This window comes from Tursiops truncatus, chromosome 13 (genome assembly GCF_011762595.2).
Source record: "Tursiops truncatus isolate mTurTru1 chromosome 13, mTurTru1.mat.Y, whole genome shotgun sequence".
NCBI lineage: Eukaryota > Metazoa > Chordata > Mammalia > Artiodactyla > Delphinidae > Tursiops > Tursiops truncatus.
Genome location: NC_047046.1, coordinates 3553640 through 3577201, shown reverse-complemented (window position 1 = coordinate 3577201; position 23562 = coordinate 3553640). Strand labels below are relative to the sequence as shown.

Here is a 23562-nt window from a genome sequence, read left to right as displayed (position 1 = left end):
ATCTCTATAGATAGATGCATAGATACCACATCTTCTTTATCCATTTAGCCACTGATGGGCACTTAGGTTGTTTCCATGTCTCGGCTATTGTAAACAGTGCCGCAGTGAACATAGGGGTGCAGATGTCTTTTCAAATTAGTGTTTCTGTATTCTTTGGATAAATACCCGGAAGTAGGATAGCTGGATCATATAGCAGCTCTATTCTTAATTTTTTGAGGACTCTCCATACTGTCTTCCATGGTGGTTGCAGCAGTTTACATTCCCACCAACCAAGCGACCCACCAACCAAGCAACATGAAATCAGAATAAGTGAACAGACCAAACCAAACAAAAACAAATACGTAGATACAGAGGACAGAGTAGTGGTTACCAGGGGGAGGGGGGGCTTCCCTGGTGGCGCAGTGGTTGAGAGTCCGCCTGCCGATGCAGGGGACACGGGTTCGTGCCCCGGTCCGGGAGGATCCCACATGCCGCGGAGCGGCTGGGCCCGTGAGCCATGGCCGCTGGGCCTGCGCGTCCAGAGCCTGTGCTCCGCAACGGGAGAGGCCACAGCAGTGAGAGGCCCGCGTACCGCAAAAAAAAAATAGGGGGAGGGGCGGCTACATGGGTCAAGGGGATTGACTGTGTGCTGACGGATGGAAACCAGTTTTCGGTGGTGAGCGTGCTGTAGTGTATACAGAAGTAAACATACAATGTTGGCCACATGAAACTTACATAGTATTATAAGTCAGTGTTACCCCAATTAGAAAAATACATTGAAAAAATTAAAAATTTACAAAAACAGCTACATCAAGAAAAAAATTGTTTCCAGACATTTCCAGATGGCCCCCAGGTGGCATAATTGCCCCTATGTGGGAACCACGGGTTTGGGCCTGTGCAGAATTGAACCAGTTACTGGAGACAGATCTGCAATTACCCTGTGTGGTTTAAACCAGGGATTGGCAAACATCAGACCATGGGCCAAATCCAGCCCACCACCTAGTTTTGTGTGGCCCACAGGCTGAGTCAGGGTGATGTAAACATGTAAGAATGGTAAAAAGTAAAAATGTAAATGGTTACATTTAAAATAGCTATATAAGTACCTTTGTAACATTGATTTTGCTTCCAAGGCTGCAAAGCCTAAGGTGTTTATTATATTCTCTTCAAGAAAAAAATGTGCCAACCCTGGATTAGACCAGTGGTTCTCAACCCTTAGCTTTATAGATCATAAAATTAAATTCATAGTCTTGTAAACTGTCTATATACATAATTAAAAACAAATCAGTCTAGTGCCCTGTTCTAGAGATCAAAAATATGACCAAAGTAATGGATCGGAAAATAATATTTTAATATGTGTACATATAGGGAAGGTCAAATGAAGTCGTCAGATACTCGCCCGTGTACTTAGCGTCAGCATGGATGTGTCAGCCACACATGCAGGCTGGTGTAGCTCTTTGGGCAATTGGGATTTCACAGGCAGATAGGGCATTCATTGCTCATGTAATTCGCCAAAAGGGTAAACAAGTTTTTAGTAAAGTTTCATGAAATCAAAGTACAACCTGGATTTCCCTGATGGTGCAGTGGTTAAGAATCTGCCTGCCAATGCAGGGGACACAGGTTCGAGCCCTGGTCCGGGAAGATCCCACGTGCCGCGGGGCAACTAAGCCCGTGCGCCACAACTACTGAGCCCGCAAGCCACAACTGCTGAGCCCACGTACCGCAACTACTGAACCCCGTGTGCCCAGAGCCTGTGCTCCGCAACAAGAGAAGCCACTGCAATGAGACGTCCATGCACTGCAACGAAGAGTAACCCCTGCTCGCCACAACTAGAGAAAGCCCGTGTGCAGCAACGAAGACCCATAAATAAATAAGCCATAAATAAATAAGTACAATCTGCACCCCAGTAATTGCAATACTGGCAAATGCACGGGTTCCATTGTTGCCCCTCCCGGAATTTTTAGTGGAGATAGGTTCTTGGCTTGGGTCGTCCTAATAGGTTTCTCACCTTTGTGAGTGTCCAGTGGGACAGTCAGAAGTCATGCAGGGCCTGGGCAATTATTTGTTGCCTGGGACCACTTCAGGCCTTGCAGGGCATCCAGCAGAGCTGGACCCCGCTCTCTAAACATCAGTGGTATTCTTCCCTCTAGTCACTGTGATAACCAGCTCTGCCTCTGCGAACACCCCGAATGCCATCTCTGGTCAGCGGAACGGTACCACCATCCGCCCCCATAAAGATGTCTGTTCCTCAGTTGTCAGAGCCTGTGAATGTGTGACCTTACGTGGCAAGAGGGACTTAGCAGATGTGATTCAGTTGAACATTTTGAGATGAGGAGATGGTCCTGGATCACCCAGATGAGCTGATGTAACCACAAAGGTCCTTACAAGACGGAGGCCGGAGGTCAGAGAGAAGAGAAGCTGCTGGCTTTGAAGAGAGAGAGAGGAAGGAAGTGGCCAGGAGCCACGGAACGCAGGCGCCTCTAACAAACGGAAAAGGCTCGGAAGTGATTGTCCCCTGAAGCCTCCCGGGGGATCGCAGCCCTGCCGACCCCTTCATGGTAGACTTCTGACCTCCAGAACTATAAATAAATATTTTTTTGCTGTTGGTTTACACTACTAAGCTGTGCTAATGTGTTACGGCGGCAACAGGAAACTAATACGTACATTGTCTCACGGGGGAGCTCTGTCTTGAGCCAGTCGGAGCCCCTCGTGGACCTGGTGTCTGAGCCACATTGCAGGGATGGAGGAGGAGGGATCGGCCTTGTGGGCCGTTTGCCAAGATCAAGCCATTTGCCAATTGCAGCCCACTTAAAAGACTGCGTTTTAGGGGCTTCCCTGGTGGCGCAGTGGTTGGGAGTCTGCCTGCCGATGCAGGGAACACGGGTTCGTGCCCGGGTCCCGGAAGATCCCACATGCCGCGGAGCGGCTGGGCCCGTGAGCCATGGCCGCTGAGCCTGTGCGTCCGGAGCCTGTGCTCCTTGGTGGGAGAGGCCACAACAGTGAGAGGCCCGTGTACCGCAAAACAAAACAAAACAAAAAAAGACTGCGTTTTAGATTTAGAACTTTGCATAGCAAATATTTCCCTCTGTGCCTACCCAAGGCACTATTCTCATGCTGATAAAGGCTGAGATTCTGGGTGTTTTAGAGAGTTTGTCTTTGAAAGGCGTGTCTCCTTTGCTCTACTTCAGGGGACTGATTGAGGAGTGCCTGAGAGTGATTATGGACTTTAACCAGAGAACAGGGGGGGATACCCCGCCATGGCCTCCAAGGGGAATATAAGTACCTGCTCCTTTAAAGGAGAGTTTTACTGTTTCGAAATTGCAAACCACACTATGTAATTTCAGCAGAGGATACTGGGGGGAGGTTTGTTCAGAAGAGGCATTGAAATCAAATAATCCATTTATCAAGGTGCCTTTTGTTTCAAGAAGAAAAGTAACCATGTGTCATATTTATCAGAGGGACATTTTGTGTCTGGCGAATGTTATAAATCACAAATGGTGGGGGGAGAGGGAAAAAACCTTCCAGGTACTCAGGCCGGCTTGTGTTTCAAGTAAGCTGCGATGACTTGGAAGGAAAGTCCAATCAGGGTTTTTCTTGAGGCTTGTGGGGAAAGGCAGGTTTCTGTGTCGTAGGTTTCTGATATCACACAGGTAAACTGGAGATGTCGGAACAGGTCATTGAAGTTATAACAAGAGCCCACCCCTCTTGATCGCAGATTTCTTTTCTCACATGGCTGTCACCCAACTTTTTTTTTTTTTTACGAATTATAATTATCACCTATTTTTTTCATGTTGCTATAGCCTGAAAACCTTTTTACTATAACTTCTCAACAGGATTGAAATAATGGTAATGATCATAATGATAATAACAGGAACAGAAACTGCTCCCCAATTATTAGGCATGTTCTGGGTGCTGGGTACTTTCTTTATTGCTCTAAGGGAATTGGTTTTGATATGATTCCCACTTTAAAGATGAAGATTCTCAAACTCAGAAGTTTAAGGTATTTGCAAAAAAACCAAAAACTTACCTAGTACGTTGAGGACAGGGGTTCATTTTTGGATGTGGTCTGGCTTTGGGAATGCTCTTAACCTGGGATGCATTCCTCTCACTGGGCTGGAGAGGGTTCGGTTACAATCCTTCCTCCTGTCTCTTTGGCATCTGTGACAAACCTCTGAACACCTGCTGTGAATCGAGCTAGATCAGGGTTTCTCATCCTTGGCACTACCGGCGTTTTGGATGGGACGATTCTTTGTGGCGGGGGGCTGTCCCGTGCATTGTAGGATGTTCTTAGCATCGCTAGTCTCACCCCACTAGGTGACAGTAGCACCCAGCTGTGAACATCAAAAATGTCTCCTGTAGACGTTGCCAGGCATCTCCAGGGTGCAAAGTCACCCTTAGTTGAGAACCTCTGATACTCTTTAGGAAGGACCTTTGCACATCCTGAAGCAGCACCACTGTGCCTCTGGAGTATTCCAGCGGGGTTTGCTTGTAGCTTATTTAATTGACAAGGAAACCGGGACCTAGCATCTTCACCAAAGTACCACACGAACATCCATCGCTTACCACATTCAGGGCAACGGCGGGCCCCGGCCCCGCTTCCTAGACCAACTTCCCGCTCCTCACACACCCAGCTCCTGAGCTTTCCCTCCACTGACCCTTTCCTGGTGCTGTGCTCCGCACCCCGCTTCCAAGGATCCTTCCCCTATCCCACTCACCCTCCCGAGATCCAACCCATCCTTCATGTCACAGCTCAGAGAGAATCAATGCTAAAGAATCCATCTCGGTCAACACATCCCAAAGGGAGCATCGCAGTGGAGGGGGCACATGACGTTCGCCGAAGGGTCATTTCCCCTGGTGTTGTTCTGTCTGGGTGCTAAGTGGCATGGACACCTCCCGCGTCCACTGTCTCAGAATCTCAAAAACTCAATTTCCGGCAGGCAGCTTTGCAGTAGAGTTCTCTGATGAGCGGCTGATGGAGGACACGATATCCCGACACTGACAGGCAAGCGCAGATAAAGAAAATGGATAAACAGGAAGGGAGACAGCAAATGAACGTGCTGTCAGCTGGGAGGCCAGATGCGGAGGTGCAGCTGTCAGCTTCTCTCCTCTTCCCCGCTCCACGTCCGGAGGCAGACAGCATCGGACTTCTCCAGGGGTATTGTTTCAGATGGTCAAAATTACTCAACAATCCTATCTTTCTAGGAGACGCTGCTATGAGCGGATGAACCAGAATTAGAGGGTGGATATCTGTCTGTGTTTCACTAGGTCACGGCAACCGTGGGATGGTTTCCTTGCAATCAGCAGATAGAGCGTCAGGAGAGAAATACCACAACGGCTGGTGACCACCACAGGTCCCTTAATCTGCCAGATGAAGGCTCCCCAAAATGTGAGATGAGCTTCGGAGACCCATATGGTGTCACAGCACGTGGCTGTGCAGACGGGCCTAGCACAGCTCCAGGGGGGCCGTTTTCATGAGCGTCTATGAGGTTGGGTATTGCAGGTCTACCTACAAGGTGGGAAACCACTTGAGTCTTACCAATGAGAAAGTGATTCCCTTTTCAGTTCTGTTTGAATTACTCTAATTCCCTCGAGGAGGAGGGAGTCTCATGTTGGTGTCACTGTATTTGTTTAGTTTCTTATCCTTGGTAATCTCTTGATATGTATTAGTTACCCCATCAGGTGTTGCTGCATAAAAGACCACCTCCAAATTTAGAGACCTAGTTCGCTTTTCATGAGTCTAGGGGTGACCAGTCTTTGCTGAACTTGGCTAATTGTGGCTGGGCTCTCTCACTCGTTTGGGGGTGGCCGCAGGCTCTGGGTTGGCTGATTTGGGATGGCCTCCACTGGAATAACTCTGCTGTCCTTCACATGGTCTCTGCAGAAATTCAAAAGAGGGTTAGTGGAAACCTGAGCTTGGAATTGGCACATCGTCACTTCTGGCATATCCTGCCGACAAGAGCAAATTCAAGGCCAACCTAGATTCAAGGAGTGGGGCAATAGACTCCTAATTTTGAAGGGAAAATTGCAAAGTCGCACACAAAATGTGTAGAAAGAGGAGGAGAATGGGAGCCATTTTGTAATTGCTCTACAGCAGGTACTATTAGATCCTATATAATGAAATCTGTCCACCTGTCTATCTACCTGTGTACCCATCCATCCATCCATCCATCCAAACATCCATCCAACCATCGATCGATCCATCCATCCATCCATCCATCCATCCATCCTTCCATCCATCCATCCATCCATCCATCCTTCCATCCATCCATCCATCCATCCATCCATCCATCCATCCATCCTTCCATCCATCCATCCATCCATCCATCCATCCATCATTCCATCCATCCATCCATCCATCCATCCATCCATCCATCTATCCATCCATCCATCCATCATTCCATCCATCCATCCTTCCATCCATCCATCCATCCATCCATCCTTCCATCCATCATCCATCCTTCCATCCATTCATCCATCCATCCATCCATCCTTCCATCCATCCATCCATCCATCCATCCATCCATCCATCCATCCTTCCATCCATCCATCCATCCATCCATCCATCCATCCTTCCATCCATCCATCCATCCATCCATCCTTCCATCCATCATCCATCATTCCATCCATCCATCCATCCAGCCAGCCATCCATCCATCCATCCATCCATTTATCTATGGAAACTGAAACTGTCCAACAAGGTAAGAACTTGCCTGAGATCACATGGGTACTGAGTTGATCAACTCTAGATCTCTATAGCCAAACATCATGTCTTTAACCACTATACTAGATCCCACTCCCTTCTTTACAATGTCTGTCTCTTCTTGGCTCGAGTTAAATCTCTCATTAACTGGAAAACTTCAGAACTAGGTTCAGCAGGAAGGTATGAGCTAGGCACTTCCTGTCCCATACGGAAGATAAAGAGGGCGTTAAATAATGGAAGCAGCCTAAGAGAAGAGATGAGAGGACAGCACGCCCACTTCAGCTTTATGTCATCGAAAATAAACTCAGCATTTGCTTCAAAGCAAAAGGTTCATTTTTAGGATTTTTTTAAAAGTAAAAAGACCCAAAAAATGGAGAAAAAAGGCATTTTTAGGTGCAAGAAGAGTGAAGAATGATGAGAAAGCTTGTTGACAAGCTTCCCTGTTGTGGAATACACCCTGCACAGATGGGCCTTAGAATCCTTGCTCTGTTCCTTCAGAGAGCCCTTGGCCCACTCTCTTTTCCAAACAAACCAGTCTCTAAATCTCTACCCTTCAAGGTTTAAAAGGTTTTTTGGAGGGGGATGAATACATCAGAATAAAAGCGTTAAATGTAGTAATTTATCCATTGGGGTTGATACAATTCTACAAGTTGCTTAAAGAGTCAGTGATTGCCCTTCCCCCTCCCCGTATCCTCAGGCCCATTCTCTGGTAGGTCTGTGTCTTTATTCCTGTCTTACCCCTAGGTTCTTCATGACCTTTTTTTTTTTTCTTAGATTCTATATATATGTGTTAGCATACAGTGTTTGTTTTTCTCTTTCTGACTTACTTCACTCTGCATGACAGACTCTAGGTCCATCCACCTCACTACAAATATCTCAATTTCGTTTCTTTTTATGGCTGAGTAATATTCCATTGTATATATGTGCCACATCTTCTCTATCCATTCATCTGTCGATGGACACTTAGGTTGCTTCCATGTCCTGGCTGTTGTAAATAGAGCTGCAATGAACATTGTGGTACATGACTCTTTTTGAATTATGGTTTTCTCAGGGTATATGCCCAGGAGTGGGATTGCTGGGTCGTATGGTAATTCTATTTTTAGTTTTTTAAGGAACCTGCATACTGTTCTCCATAGTGGCTGTATCAATTTACATTCCCACCAACAGTGCAAGAGTGTTCCCTTTTCTCCACACCCTCTCCAGCATTTATTGTTTCTAGATTTTTTGATGATGGCCATTCTGACCGGTGTGAGATGATATCTCATTGTAGTTTTGATTTGCATTTCTCTAATGATTAATGATGTTGAGCATTCTTTCATGTGTTTGTTGGCAATCTGTATATCTTCTTTGGAGAAATGTCTATTTAAGTCTTCTGCCCATTTTTGGATTGGGTCGTTTGTTTTTTTGTTATTGAGCTGCATGAGCTGCTTGTAAATCTTAGAGATTAATCCTTTGTCAGTGTGACAAAGTGAGAGAGTGGCATGGACATATATATATATATATATACTACCAAATGTAAAATAGATAGCTAGTGGGAAGCAGCCGCATAGCACAGGGAGATCAGCTCGGTGCTGATCTAGAGGGGTGGGATAGGGAGGGTGGGAGGGAGGGACACGCAAGAGGGAAGAGATATGGGAACATACGTATATGTATAAGTGATTCACTTTGTTATAAAGCAGAAACTAACACACCATTGTAAAGCAATTATACTCCAATAAAGATGTTAAAAAAAAAAGTCAATGATTTCCTTTAAGCACATAGAGCCAGAACCTTTTCTAGAATGTTATGCAGGGTCTTCTGAGAGTGTTTTAACCTGGTCCTGAAATGAGTGGGTTAAAAGGGAAGCCGTAAAATATCGCTAAAGAGAGAGGGGCAAAGTACCCGTGTTACCGGTGACCTCAGAACAACGCCTCTGGGCGAAGAACAAGGGAGAAAGCTATTCCTTTGAAAAGCCACCTTTACAACCTAAGGGCGTTAGGCTGCAGCACCAAAGGCAGCTTTGATCTGCTAGCCAGTGTCCTGGCCGGGAAGAGGATTAGGGGACGTTCCGGAGGAGAGAGGCAATGGGGTAGCCCCATAGGCTGGATGGGCTGTGCCGGCTGCAGTTAGAAGCAGGGACAGCAGGGGAGGTTGGAGCATCAGGGGAGAGGAATGCCTGTGTTCTCTCTCAGGGTATGAATGGGGGCTTATGTGGGTTTTCTGGTCTGGTTCTGAAAGACAAGGGCCAGGCGATGGTCTTTCCTGGGCTTTGCAAAGTTAGCAGTTGGGGCGCAGTAACCTCTCGTGCCCTGGGCGAGCAGCGAGTCCCCAGCAATGTAAGTATCAACCCACGGGGAAGCTTTAGAGGGCAACCTCCAATCAGCAAGGAGGCAGCTGGTTGTACTGCTAATGATGTGGGTGACGGACAGAGAAAGACAGGAAGATGGGAGCGATGTGCTGCTTTTCCCTGGCTCAGTGTTGAACCTCCAGCCTCCAGTGTACATTTACTTACCCGGCTGGAGATTCTAACTGGTGCTTTTAGTATTCTTTTTTTTTTTTGGTACGCGGGCCTCTCACCACTGTGGCCCCTCCCGCTGCGGAGCACAGGCTCCGGACGCGCAGGCTCAGCGGCCACGGCTCACGGGCCCAGCTGCTCCGCGGCATGTGGGATCTTCCCGGACCGGGGCACGAACCCGCGTCCCCCGCATCGGCAGGCGGACCCTCAACCACTGCGCCACCAGGGAAGCCCCCTAACTGGTGCTTTTAAACTCAGGTGCTCCTGAGGGTCCAGCAGGAAAGGGTACTGGGCAAAGGTGGTTTGCTGGGTCTGTTCTCTTACCGTTGCCGGGTGGGCAGACAGCCTACGTGCTGCCACTCCTCTCATGTTTGCAGAGAAGCTGGAAACCCAGACACTCCTCAGTTTTTAAAAAAGGTTCCCATTCATAGCCATCTTTTAAAATACCGTGGACCAAACAGAACGCACCTGCGGGCTGAGTTGAGCACCGTAAGTGAGCAGTTTGCAGTGTCTCCCAGGTTGCCCTTTTTCTTTCGACTTTATGATAGTTTTGGCTGTGAGCAGGTCTTGTAAAAGTTTTACACGGGCACGTTTATCACTGTTTAATTGCATTCGGCGTTTGGGTTATCGTTAGAGAGCTTTCCCTAGACCCAGGTTATAGAGGAAATCACATTTTCATTCAGTAGTGAAAAAACGTCACTTTTTTACATCTAGATCACTGATCCATTTGAAGTTCATGCTTGTGTATGGTGTGAGGTATGGCCCTAATTGTATCTTTTTGCCAAACGGCTGGTCGGTTGTCCTAGTACCATTTAAAGTCTGTCTCTGCCTCATGATTTGTGGTACCACCTTTAAAACATACGAAATGTCTAGATGTACAGGGGCTTGTTTATGAACGGTTCCCTTCCACTGGTCTGGTTTTCTCTTCATGTACCAGTGTCATTAAAAATGTTTGAAACTCATGCAAGTTATTAATAAATCCACCCACTTTACACTCCCACACTTGCCAGCATTAGATCAGACTCCATAAAGTTGCCACTGTTCAACAATTCTTAATGGACAAAAATCTCCCTTTCGTAGGTTTCGACCTAATACACGCAGGTAATTTTCGGAGCATGTTGTCATTTAGTGGCTGATCGAAGGAACCTGAAAATCCTAGCCAAGTGGACTGCGGAGTGTTTACCCTCGTTTCTAAATTGCTCGTCGATTACCCCTCGTTGCTCGTAAGTGACCTCTAAGGAGCCCGGAATAACCCCATCTTTGTCTTTTTCTTTTTTCTTTCCCCCCTGCAGTGATCGAGGGCCGTGGGGTCACAGACAACATCCAGAGGTTTTCCTCGCTGCCCCCTTATCTGCCCGTGACCTACCACGTGCTCAGAGCGGAGACCTCCTTTTTCCTGAAGGAAACCAACCAGGACTTGACACGCAACTCCAGCCTGCAGTCCCGAGTCGAGTCCTTCTTCCCCTACAAAGCCAGGCGGCCCCCGATCTTAAATGCCAGCTATGGGCCTTTTTCGGTGGAAAAGGTCGTGCCCCCGGACCTGATGTCGACTCCAGACTTTTTGGGTCCCACCGACAAGGTTAGTTTCAACTGGAAGCTGAAAGCGCACATCCTGCGGGACAAGGTCTCCCTGAGCCGGCCCCGCGTGCAGGTGCTCTTCCACGTGGTAGGCAGGGACTGGGACGACGCCGACCCCGCGCAGAGGCTGCCCTGCCTGCGGGTGTTCGCCTTCCGGGAGACCCGGGAGGTGAGGGGCAGCTGCCGGCTGCAGGGGGCCCTGGGGCTGTGCGTGGCGCAGCTGGAGCTCCCGGCCGGCTGGTTCGGGCCCCCCACGGTGGTGGCCGGGAGGAAGAAGTCGCCCGAGCCCCCCGAGGGCAGCCCCGTGGAGCTCTACTACGCCCTGCAGCCCGGGGACGAGCGCGGAGACTGTGCGGGCGGCGACGTCCGGAAGGGCAATGCCATCCGCCCCGGGAAGGACGGGCTGGAGGAAAGCACGTCCCACCTGCAGAGGATCGGCGCCGTCGGCCTCTACCGGGTCCAGGACAGCGCCCAGCTCAGCGAGTTGCGCCTAGATGGCAACGTGGCCGTCTGGCTGCCCTCCCGGCCGGCCAAGCAAGGAGACGTGGTCACTGCCTATGTCACCGTGGCCAGCAATTCCACCGTGGACTTCTTCATCTTGAGGTAGGTGCCCACTGTAGTCTGGGGCGTGCGTACGGTGATGCCGGACGGGAAGGTGGGGTGCGGATTTGAGAAGAATCCATCTTCACCACCTTCAGGGACGCTCCGGCTTCAGAGTAGAAGCCACATCCTGCACCCGGCCACAGGCTTTCAGCAGCTTCGCTGTATATTAGGGGGTGGGAGAATGAGGGCCGGAAATGCACCCCTAAGAAACAAGACTAACTTACCCACTGTCTTCTGACCTTGTATTACCTTTGAATTGGCAGAAGGATAGGACTTTCTTTAAGCTTCAGGTTTTTTTAATACATGTACAAATACTTGGTTGCATGGCCAAGTATATATGTTCAGGGGGCCCAAGAAAAGACATAGGCATATCTCACTCTCTGCTATCTCACTTGGGGTGTAAACGTGAAAAAAAAAAGCCAAGGATAAGTTTGTTTTTTTTTTTTTTTTGGTGGGGTTAAATCTTGCCAGTTAGCGGTGGGAAAACCCCAGTTTCTGAGTACAGTTTAGCAATGATTCAGGGAGTCTGCCCAACAGAAGATTCTTCAGCAGAGGTATTCCATCTCATAAAAAAAAAAAAAAAAAGAAAACTAAATTGAAACAACTACAGAACAAGCCACCTACCATCACCTCTGTTGGTTCAGCAAATCACCCCAAACTTGTAATGGGCTCTTTCTCTGCACAGTGATTCTAAGGTTTAGATCAGGAGCGCCTGTTATCCGAGGATAACTAATAACGGGGGTGGGGGGGGGGAAGCCACCTGAAGCAAATCCTCTTAAAATGTGGCCCAGGATTTCATAAAAATGAAAAACTATTTGCTTGAGATTTGTTTAAAAGATAAGGATGATAAATAGCAGGTTTTTGTTTGGTATCGTTAAGAAGGACTTAGGTTGTAATTGCAGCTATGCTTTGGTTCTTTTTAGAATAAAAAATTAATCACGTGTTGCTTGAGTTGCTGGGGAAAATATTCGCAAAATAGAATGATGGCATCTTATAGCGTATTTCACTTTGGTTTAAATTTTGTTGTCTGATGATAAGAATGGTCCATTTTCAAGGGTTTTAATAAGTTTCTCGAGGCATTTCTTAGTCCTTTGGATTCGAATAATTCTCTTCTGAAGTGTCTGTCTAGTCATCATCCTTATAATTTTTTCTTTCAATTTTTAAGTGGACTAGTTTACCAGCTCCTTCTTTGACAGTGGTTTGGGATATGATCAAGGGCTTTACAGCATCACTTTCAGTGACGTTAGGCAGTCCTGCATCTTCTACAGAATATAAACTGTGTCCTGGGGGAAAAATTCCCATCATATTTGTACTGATGGGTGGTCAGCCTGGTGCCTGCTGCCTTTGGGGGGAGGAAGGATAAACTCAGTGTCTTAATGCAAGTGTCAGCCTTATAACTGCAGGGCCAGGATAGCAGATATTGAGATAAAAGGATCCAGGTTTGCTTCCTCCTGCCTTGGATGGGGAAAGACACTGATCTGGAAGGTTTGAGTTTCATTTCCACTGAGTCCGTTAGCACCCTGGTCTCATGTTCTTCTATTGCAAAATAAATATATCAATCCTGAGCTTTGGAAAAGAGGGATAGAAGGCAGGGAATCAGTAGTACTGCTAACAAGTTTTAAAATTCCAGAGTCACAAGTATCTTCCCACTTGTACTTATCCTTAGCTTCCCTCTTCAGCACAGCAGGCTTGAGGGGTGAGTATGCCTGAGCCACTGGGTCCCCACGTGTAAGATGCAGGGCCTTCCAATGCAGGTGGGACACTCAGACCTGGTTCACTGGAGAGGAGGAGCTGTTTTCTGTATTTTTCATCACAAAGATGAGCATGATGTGGGAGAACACAGGTCCTGCAACCAGCTGGCCTCAATTCTGGTCTGCTTTCTGGCTTTGGGACTGTAGGCATGCCACCTCATCTCCATGTGCCTTAGTTTCCTAATTCAGATGAGACTCTGGTACCTACTGCCGTAGGGATGGGAAGATTCAGTGGGCTGATATTTATTTGTGAGATGCTTACAACGGTATCTGGCACATAAAAGTGCTTCTATGAAGGGTTGCTGTTGAACATCCGTCAGAACTTCCATAAGCATTGAATTCTATTTTAGCAGTGAAAGGATATTGCGCTTCGCATAAAACAACAGCTACCAGGTGTGTTCCGAAAGCTGTATTGATTCTCACTTCACCATGCTTTTGTTTAAAGAGCAAAAAATTTGTTTTATAATGACAAGAGCTTTGGGAGCACAGAGGGTCGGAACGACATGGATGTTGCTTGATGCCGGGAAGGGCAGTGGCCCTACTTCTGCCTTCCTGATGTTTCCACCCACGGTTCAGAGTTATGGGAGAGAGAGAGGAGGTGGAGGAGAAACAGAGTCAAGAATGACTCCAAGGGCTTCCCTGGTGGCACGGTGGTTGAGAGTCCGCCTGCCGATGCAGGGGACGCGGGTTCGTGCCCCGGTCCTGGAGGATCCCACATGGCACGGAGCGGCTGGGCCCGTGAGCCTGTGCTCTGCAACAGGAGAGGCCACAACAGTGAGAGGCCCACGTACTGCAAAAAAAAAAAAAAAAAAAAAAAAGAATGACTCTAAGACATTGGGCGTGAAGGATGCAGCTGCCCTGATTGGTATGGGAAGGCTGTGGGTAAAGTAGGTATTCCCTTTCCAGATAACGTATCTCATTTTAATTTATAAATTAATTATTCTAAGGAAAAAAATATTCAGTAAGAAAATACAAAAAGATGTACGCAGATGTGGCAAAATAGTGAACTTTGCATGAGGCTTACTGAAGCCTGGGAAACACCACTTTCTTCCTAGTAAAAGTAGCAGCTCGTGGAAGTCCACCTTTATCCAGCTGTCTCCGGTGATGGTCACTGTTCAGTCGATCACAGGAGAAATCCATCTGGCCCATCACTGGAACCCAGCTGCGAAATTCATGGGGGATTTTTTTTTTGGGGGGGGGGAGGGACTTTGCTACACCCTTCCTGACCGTGAAATCCAAAGACATTCTCCATTGCCTCCCTGGAAGATGGCTTTGCCGACAAGGCTATGATGCTTGAAGACAACCCAAACTTCTTGGGAATTTTTATAGGGCCAATAACGTACATGGACACTTGGCCTAAGCCTCCTTTCTGAGATCGTTTTCACAAACGATACTCCCTTCCATGGGCTCGAGGAAGCCGCCTGCATTTCATTAGTTAGTCGTGCATTTAATTCAAGGGCCATCCCTGCTTTGCGATCAGATTGATTCCTGAGATGCAGTCAAGGTGTGGAGGTTGAAGCTTTGTTTCCTGTGGATAGAACGTTATTTTAGAAACCTATTTTGGAAAAATAGAAACATAAAATAAGGGCCAACGTAAAGGAAAATACCCAACTGGATATGTTTTACAGATACTTCTAAGTAGGTCAGTTCCATGGGTATCAGTCCCTTGTCCCCTGGGATACAGCTTAGCACATATTGGGCTGGCCAAAAAGTTCATTCGGATTTTTCCAGAAGGTGTCAACAGGAAAACCCAGATGAACTTTTTGGCCAACCCAGTATTCAAGGACTAGTAAACATTTATTGAATTGATGCAAAAGCAAATACCTAATGTGAAATTTATACTATGATGTGCCTTTTCATGGATGTTTTCCTTCATGACTTACTAATTGAATCTTCTTGAAATAACATCAAGATTCCTTACGGCAAGCATAAGCATTATTCCCTATTCCGAGGGTTTTCAAAACATATTGACAGTTGGGGTCATCAGTCCTGACAATTCCCGATGCCATCTCCACGTACCTGAATGCTGCTGACAAGCCGGGATGCTGAGGACCGCACATCTTACCCAAAGCTCAATCTTAGACTGGGTCTGCGGAATTACTCCCTGTGTTGGGACCAACGTTCACATTATCTCAAGTTGCAGGTGTTAGGCAGGTAGATCACTCTTTACCTTGCAGGTCTTTGAAGGGAAGAGTAGGAGACACCGTGGCGCCTCTGATCTTAGCAGGAAGCAACTGAAATTGATCCCTAAAGAAGCCAAGGCAGTGGTTCACTGGTCCTCTCCCTTTTAAAATAAGCTTGCTTCATTGAAATCCCTAATTCACAGAAACGGTCGGGGGATGTCCTCCTCCGAGTGTAACTAATTCAGAACCCCGCAACTTTGTGATTGGAATTAGGGATGCTAAGAGAGTCATAAAGAGAGTCTTTCCTCTTTACAGGATTACATTATGCTGCTACCATGAGCTTACACATAGCAAATCGTCCTATCTCAAGTCTCATAATGAAAAGAACGTAAGTAGCGTACCAGCTGGTTTAGTCTATGCCAGGATTTCTCAACCTCCGCAAGACGGGCATTTGGGGACAGATCATTCTTTGTCGTGAGGCCATCCTGTGCACTGTAGTATGTTTAGCAGCATCTCTGGCCTCCACCCACTAGCAGTGGTACCTTCTCTTCAGTTGTGACAATCAAATTGTCTCCAGACATTGACAGAGATCCCTTGAGGGACAAAATCACCCCAGTTGACAGCCACTGGTCTATACCTTTGATGTGCAGAGGGTATGGATATCTGGATGATCTGTGCGGAGATTTGGGTGGGAAATGAAGAAACAGTCTGGCTCATCCTAGGCGTCTGACCAAAGTCAAAAGCTGCTGAGACTGTATTTCCTCAGTTTCTCTTCTGACAGTGTACTCCCTCATTCTGTTCCTTCCCCATCTAGAGTTAAGTGTCTGATCAGTGTAATCAATTCAAAACCAAAGGATCCAGACTATTTCACAGGTGACTGAGGAAGAGAGAAAACAAGATACTTGACATCACCTGTCTTGGATTCCATGTATTTCTGGATTTCTGTCGAGCTCAGGTAGTTATCCCAAGTCCTGTCAGCCGGTGGTCCGGCCACCACACCTCCCCTCAAAGGTAGCTGACTCTTCAGAACGAGTCATGACCCCCACGAGCAGAAATAGAAATCTTTCCATCTCTTTCTCTCCAGAAGAACTGACCACAGAACAACCGTTTGCATGGCTGCTTTGTCCTTTTCTGGGTAAGGTTTGTGTATCAGCAGTGATCATGGAGCCTTCAGGGTTTAAATCCTAAGAGGTGATTTTTCCTTTTTAAGTAAAACATGGTGAAGTCACGAGGTAATCCTCCCAGAAGAATAAAGGAGTAGAAGAAAGATGACGCTATGCCAGGCGTCCAGTCTGAAGAGCCCTTGCTTTGTAGAGGCAGGATCACAAATTACGGGAGTAAGTCGTGAGGCAGCCCTCCGCTGGGCTGCAAGGGGTATCGTTCTGTTCCTTCCTGGCTATCGGATGTGGGACCTACTGATTCATTACCTCTGTCCTGGTGTGGCTGCGAGGTATATGCACAGTCATTCTTGTTAATGACTAATGTCCCCCAGCCAAATCAGCATGGCGTCATGTGCATTTAAGTGCTGCTCTGTGTTCCCAGCGTCTTTCCAATAAATAAACACCAAGGATGAAGGGTGCAGTCAGGCAAGAAGCTTTTAAGGAGATGTGCTAAAGGAAGAAGAATGTTAGGGAAGTATTATTTTTCTTCAAGCAGGATGAGATCTGTAGGTGGATGTATTTCTAGAACCTCAGCGTATAACGAGGGAACGCAGGTAGAGTGCAGAGCCTGGCTCTCTCCAAGTCTACAAGGATTTTGTGAGGTTCATCTTTTACAGACAAATTGTGTTCCTAACCAGCGCAGGGCAGAGGGCAGAGTCTCAGGATGCCCCTGGTGGGTGGATGGTGGGATTCATGGGGCATCTCTCTCCTAATAGACTGAAGCCCATCACGCGGCTTCACTACTAAGTCTACTTACACTTAATTATACACAAGTACGCAAAATACACAAATGGTCATAGCAGCATTATTCACAATAGCCAAAACATGGAGAAAACCCAAACGTTCCATCAGTGGGTGAATGAATAAGTGAATTGTGGTATATTCCTACAATGGAATAGAATATGGCCGTAGAAAGTTATGAAGTATTGATACGGGCTACCATTGTGGATGAACCTGGAAAACAGGGCGCCGAGTGGAAGAAGCCAGACACAACAGACCACGTGTGGTACGATTCTATGTATAGGAAATATCTAGAATAGGCAAGTCCGTAGAGACAGACGGTAGAGTAGCGGTTGCCAGGACCCAGTGAAATAGATGGCCAGTGGTGAATGATTGCTAAGGGTATGGGGTTTCTTTTTGGAGGGATGAAAATATTTTGGAATTAGATGGTACAGATGGGTGTACAACTTTGTGAATGTACCGAACACCACTGAATTGTATACTTTAAAAATATACGATGTACAAAACTAAACCATATATACAATATAGAAATAAGCCAGATATATAAATAAACCATATGTATTGTATATAAACATCTGTAAATAATTATATATATAAAGAAACTATATATAAGTATAATCTATATGTATATATAGGGATATATTGTAAGATGGCATGGAAAAGCCCGAACGAACTTTTTGGCCATCCCATTATATCTCCCAGCAGATGGTGTGTGTGATAGAAAAGATGATTCGTCTTGACCTTTCTTTCTTGCCTCCAAACTTAACCACATATTAAACATGGAACGAATTAAAAAAAATAAAACTCTAGTCTAACTGAGGCTCTTTCCCTCAAGTGATCAAATGTTCAGTTGCCTTTCCCACACTTGGCAACATTCTTAGGATCGTGCCCGGTTGAATCTTTCCCACGGACACTAAAGTGTTTCTTATGCTTTGTACCGTGTCATGATGAGAAGCCGCCTCAACGTTTCGGATGAATGAGAATGGCCGAAGCAGGGATGGGCTGGCTTGCATCAGATGTCTGTACGGGCTAGCCAGGGAATATAGACACGTGCAGCTGTATGCAGGGGGTGGGCGAGCGCTAAGAGGGCCTTAGCAGCCCCCATAATCTCAATTAACCAGCCCCCGAGACCGCCCCAGATCAACACTTGATCCGGCGAGGGCAGTATATTACGTCCGCACAGTTCTCCACTTTCGCGCAACGGTCAGTCAGATGTGTGCACCCTCCGCGGTGGAAATGATGGGACCGGTAGGGAAGCAGCAAGAGGGGGATCACGTGTGTTTCTTTTTTTTTTTTCACGTGCATTTCTAAAGGGAGCAGCCTCTTCTCAACTCCCAGCAATTGTTGCCGCTCTGGAGCCCAAGACCATGACGACCAGGTTTACTGGTCTTGAAGACCAGCTGGAAACGCAGGGTTTACGTACAGTCTTTCAAACAGAATGACTTTTCAGCCATCGCCATGCAGGCCTGGGGACCTGCTTGGGTCTGCAGGTTGCCATGCTGCATCTCTTGATCCGTAAGTCAGGGCTCACAGTAGAGTGGTTTAGTGTCCCAGGGCTGCTGTAACAAATGGCACCAAACTGGATGGCTTAAACAACAGAAGTTTTTTCTCTGACGGTTCTGGAAGCCAGAAGTCTGAAATCAAGACAACGGCAGGGCCGTGCTCCCTCTGAATGCTCTAGAGAAGAGTGCTTCTTTGCCTCTTTCAGATGCTGGTGGCTGCTGTCAGCCTTTAGGGTTCCTTGGCTTGTGGCCACATCCCTCCACTCTCTACCCCTGTCTTCACATCAATTTTCCATCTGTTTCTCCTCTATGTCTGTGTCTCAAATTGCCCTCTCCTTTCTCTTATAAAGAAACCTGTCATTCAGATATCATATGATACGGCTTATAAGCTGAATCTAAAAACAGCGATACAGATGAACTTATTTACAAAACAGAAACAGACTCACAGACATAGAAAACAAACTTAGGGCTACCAAAGGGGAAAGGGGGACAGGGATAAATTGGATGTTTAACATATACACACTACTATATTTAAAATAACCAACAAGGACTTACTGTATAGCACAAGGAACTCTGCTCAATATTCTGTAACAACCTAAATGGGAAAGTAATTTGAAAAGGAATAGATACATGTATACGTACAACTGAATCCCTTTGCCGTACCCCTGAAACTAGCACAATATTGGAAATCAACAGTAGTCCAATATAAAATAAAAATTTACAAAAAAAAAAAAAGAAAAAGAAACGAGTCTTTAAGACCCACCCCAATCCAGAATGATCTCATTTTTGAGATCCTTAACTACTTACATCTGCAAAGACCCTGTTTACAAATAAGGTCACATTCTGAGGTTCTAGATGGACATGCATTGGGAGAAGGGCCATTCTTCAACCCACCCTAGAGAAGATGGGCCACTCGCTGTATTTCAGAGCCTTCCACTGTGGCATCCTTGGTTCTTCTGAATTGCTCCATCCCGCGGCGGGAAGGAGATGCTATGAATAAGAACGTGTGCCTTCGCCACGTGAAGGATAAACCCTTCTCTGTTGGGGGAGTCTAGACCTGCACCCTCAAATCCATTCCACTAATTTCTGAGCGCAGCCTGTGTGCGTGCGGTTATAATTGAATATTAGGGAGTGTGGGTTTTTTCGCCCCATCCGTTTTGTGTCTGAGGATACAAAAAACCCTCAAAGGCAATTTCCAGATACCTGGCTTGCCCTGGATAAGTTTTGGCTCTTCATTTACACCGGAGCCTCAATCTGCAGGGTCAGGTAGAACCCTCGAGAATGATGGCACAGTCCCCAGACTCCCCCTGAAGCGGAGGAGACCGTCCAACAGGATGGTGTTTGCCTCGACGGCCAATTTGGAGCTAATTCAGAAGATTCTGGGGACTCGTTTTCCCACACTCGTGTTGAAAATGCCTTCCCTGTTGAAGGCCTCCCCGGGAAAGGTTTGTTTTCATTTTCTCCAGCTTGTCGTTTTAAATGTATTCTGCTGGAATAGAGAAAAGGAACAATTTTCTTTCTGCTTGGGAAGAAGTAAAGAAATAACGTTTCCTGCCTGGGGCCCCTCCCCAGCCCCCCAGAACACATCTGGGTTGCCAGGCAGCCCGGCTTCTGCGAAACATTTGAGAACGATTTGACTGTTGTGGGAAACATTTAAACATAAAATTGATTCCAGTTCTGTGAACAGAGAAAAGCAGAGTCCTTCTGACCAAGTCCTGCCTCTTTTGTTCCACGTTCTTTCAACCATGTAAAAGTCATCTTAGTGTTCGAGTTTCCCCAGATCACAGCTTTGTCTGTTGCAAACAATATGACACGTGCATAAGTGGCCCTGTGACACACGGTCCCTTTCTATCCGGACATTTTGGAAAAGAGAGTCTGGCTAAGGGCGTGGTAGTCATTGCAGTAAGAGTGACAAAATTTTAGTATTATTTTGTACTGGGGTATTTTATTTTTCTTCATATGGATTTTTTTCTTTTGTTTTTGAGTCCCTCTTTTTATTTTGTTTTTTAATTTAATTTTTAAATGGAAGTAGAGTTGATTTACAGTGTTGTGTTAGTTTCAGGTGTACGGCAAAGTGACTCAGATACATATGCATATGCTGGAGTGTTTTAAAGTACTGATATGCTGCTACTTTGATGTCATGTCACTGCTCCAGGGTTCCTAATATCAGAACTTTCAACTGTTTATGGCTTGCAACCGCAAGAGTTATTAGCTGAATTAAAATCTCGGAGAGGGGAAGAAAACCTTACCGGATTCAAAAGCGTTCGGAATGCATTCCCGCTGCTTTATTTCACTAAGTGGAATAAGTCAGCCGGAGAGAGACAAATACTGTGTGGTATCACTTATAGGCGGAGTCTAAAAATACAACCAACTGGGGCTTCCCTGGTGGCGCAGTGGTTGAGAGTCCGCCTGCCGAGGCAGGGGACGCGGGTTCGTGCCCCGATCCGGGAAGATCCCACGTGCCGCGGAGCGGCTGGGCCCGTGAGCCATGGCCACTGAGCCTGCGCGTCCGGAGCCTGTGCTCCGCAACGGGAGGGGCCACGGCAGTGAGAGGCCCGCGTACAGCAAAAATAAAATAAAATAAAATAAAAATAAATAAAAATACAACAAACCAGTGGATATGACAAAAAAAGAAGCAGATGCACAGAGAGAAAGTACTAATGATTACCAGTGGGGAGAGGGAAGGGGGAGTGGGAGATCCAAACTATTGGGCGTAAGGCAGGTTACAAGGATGTGCCGTACTACACGGGGAGTAGAGCCAGTACTTTGTAATAACTGTCAGTGGAAAGTAACCTTTAAAACTTGTATTAAAAATTAATTTCAAAAATTTAAAGAACAAAACATATGCATATAAATTTTAAAAAAGAATTTTTTTTCCATTAAAAAATAAAACCTTTCTTGGAAACTTCTTGCTATTTCAGCTTCCATGTCCTGTGTTCCTAGCAATGTTGAGTATATTTTCTTGTGTTTATTAGTCCTTTGTGTGCTCCCCAGGGCCAGTCTGGCTCCAGTCTACTTTCAGAAGTACGATGCACTGTTTTACTTAGAAGGGAAGGGTCCTGGAAATTAGGACATCAAGACAGACAGGAGGCTGTGGTGTAGGAGGGGATAGAAGGGAGGGGAGAGGGGCTGTGGATCTCAGGACCAATTACCAGCCGTTTTCTCCAGCTGAATCCAGTGACCTCACTCCCCCCGTGATGAGTCCCATTGCCCCACCCCACCCCCTCCCCTCTTTCCTCCACGGTGGATCCACATTCTCAAGGCCTGACCTTGTTCCCTTAGTTTAACTTATATCAACTAGGACTTTCTTCCTCCTTCATCTTGCCTCGAGAGCATACAGCTAGAAAGACCAGCATCACCAGACCTGGACGGTGGCTGTCCCTCAGGTGGAACCACATGTGAGGGCAGTTTCTAAAAGACGGAGACCACATCTTACATGTCCCTAAAATACCAGCATCTGGTTGGCGTGGTTAAGAATCCGCCTGCCAATGCAGGAGACACGGGCTCGAGCCCTGGTCCGGGAAGATCCTACATGCCGCAGAGCAACTAAGCCCGTGCGCCACAACTACTGAGCCTGTGCTCTAGAGCCCACGAGCCACAACTACTGAGCCCGCAAGCCACAACTACTGAAGCCTGCGCGCCTAGAGCCCGTGCTCCGCAACAAGAGAAGCCACCGCAATGAGAGGCCCGCGCACCGCAACGAAGAGTAGCCCCCGCTCGCCGCAACTAGAGAAAGCCCGCACGTGGCTTTTCTTATATATATTTATTTATATTTATATTTATTTATTTATATTTTTGGCTGTGTTGGGTCTTTGTTGCTGTGCGCAGGCTTTCTCTAGTTGCAGCGAGCGGGGGCTACTCTTCGTTGCGGTGCGCGGGCCTCTCATTGCGGTGGCTTCTCTTGTTGCGGAGCACGGGCTCTAGGCGCGCGGACCTCCGTAGTTGCAGCACACAGGCTTAGCTGCTCTGTGACATGTGGGATCTTCCCAGACCAGGGATCAAACCTGTCTCCCTGCATTGGCAGGTGGATTCTTAACCAGTGCGCCACCAGGGAAGTCCCCCAATTGGTGTTATGCCGTCACTTTGGACATGCCTTCTTGAAGGAGTCTTCTCTTCTTTTGAATTTTTCAGAGACATCTTTAAAAAGGGAAATTGCTACAACTAAGTAAAGAAATGCATAGCCTTTTCAGCAGCTCTCACCCAGTGTCACCTGGATGGGACCAGTCACTCCTGAAGTTAAAATCCTGGCTGCCTCTGGGACTGCTGGTTGGATGTGGACCTATTGGGATTCTAGGAGAGTATACTTGCATAGTGTTTGGCATGTCATTCATTTGTAACACGCCATGCAGTCCTCTCAACAACCCATTCTGGCATCCAATCTCTTTAGCTCCATCAGCCGAATCCCCTCCTTACGTGTCATTATAATTCTCCTGCTGGCTCCCTACATGGTGACCCCCAGTGGCTCCTAGTTGCGACCATGCTGAGAGTTATTTTTATTTATTTATTTGGCTGCGTCGGGTCTTAGTTGCCGCATGTGGGATCTTCTGTTGCAGTGCATGGGCTTCTCTCTACTTGTGGCTCGCGGGCTCCAGAGCACGTGGGCTCTGTAGTTGTGGCACGCAGGCTTCGTTGCCCTGTGGCATGTGGGATCGTCATTCCCTGAGCAGGGATCGAACCCGCGTCCCCTGCATTGGAAGGTGGATTCTTAACCACTGGACCAGCAGGGAAGTCCCCATGCTGAGAGTTTAAGAGTGGACTTCTACAGTGAAATAGCACCTCGCAGCCATTAGATTGGCTGCTATCCAATAAACAGAAAATAGCAAGTGTTGATGAGGATATGGAAAAATTGGAACCCTTGTGTCCTATTGCTGGGAATGTAAAATGGTGCAGCTTTTGGGAAAAACAATATGGCGGTCATCAAAAAAATGAAAAAT

General features: G+C 46.9%; 1 protein-coding gene across 1 annotated transcript in view; it reads left to right on the top strand.

Annotated features, from left to right (window-relative positions):
• The window catches only part of TMEM132C (transmembrane protein 132C), a 374461-nt gene that overhangs the window by 122565 nt on the left and 228334 nt on the right, over nt 1–23562 (top strand). Inside the window, exon 2 of the mRNA XM_033837903.2 lies at nt 10463–11351. Coding sequence (XP_033693794.2) covers nt 10463–11351 — 889 coding nt within the window. The remainder of the gene's footprint in view (nt 1–10462; nt 11352–23562) is intronic.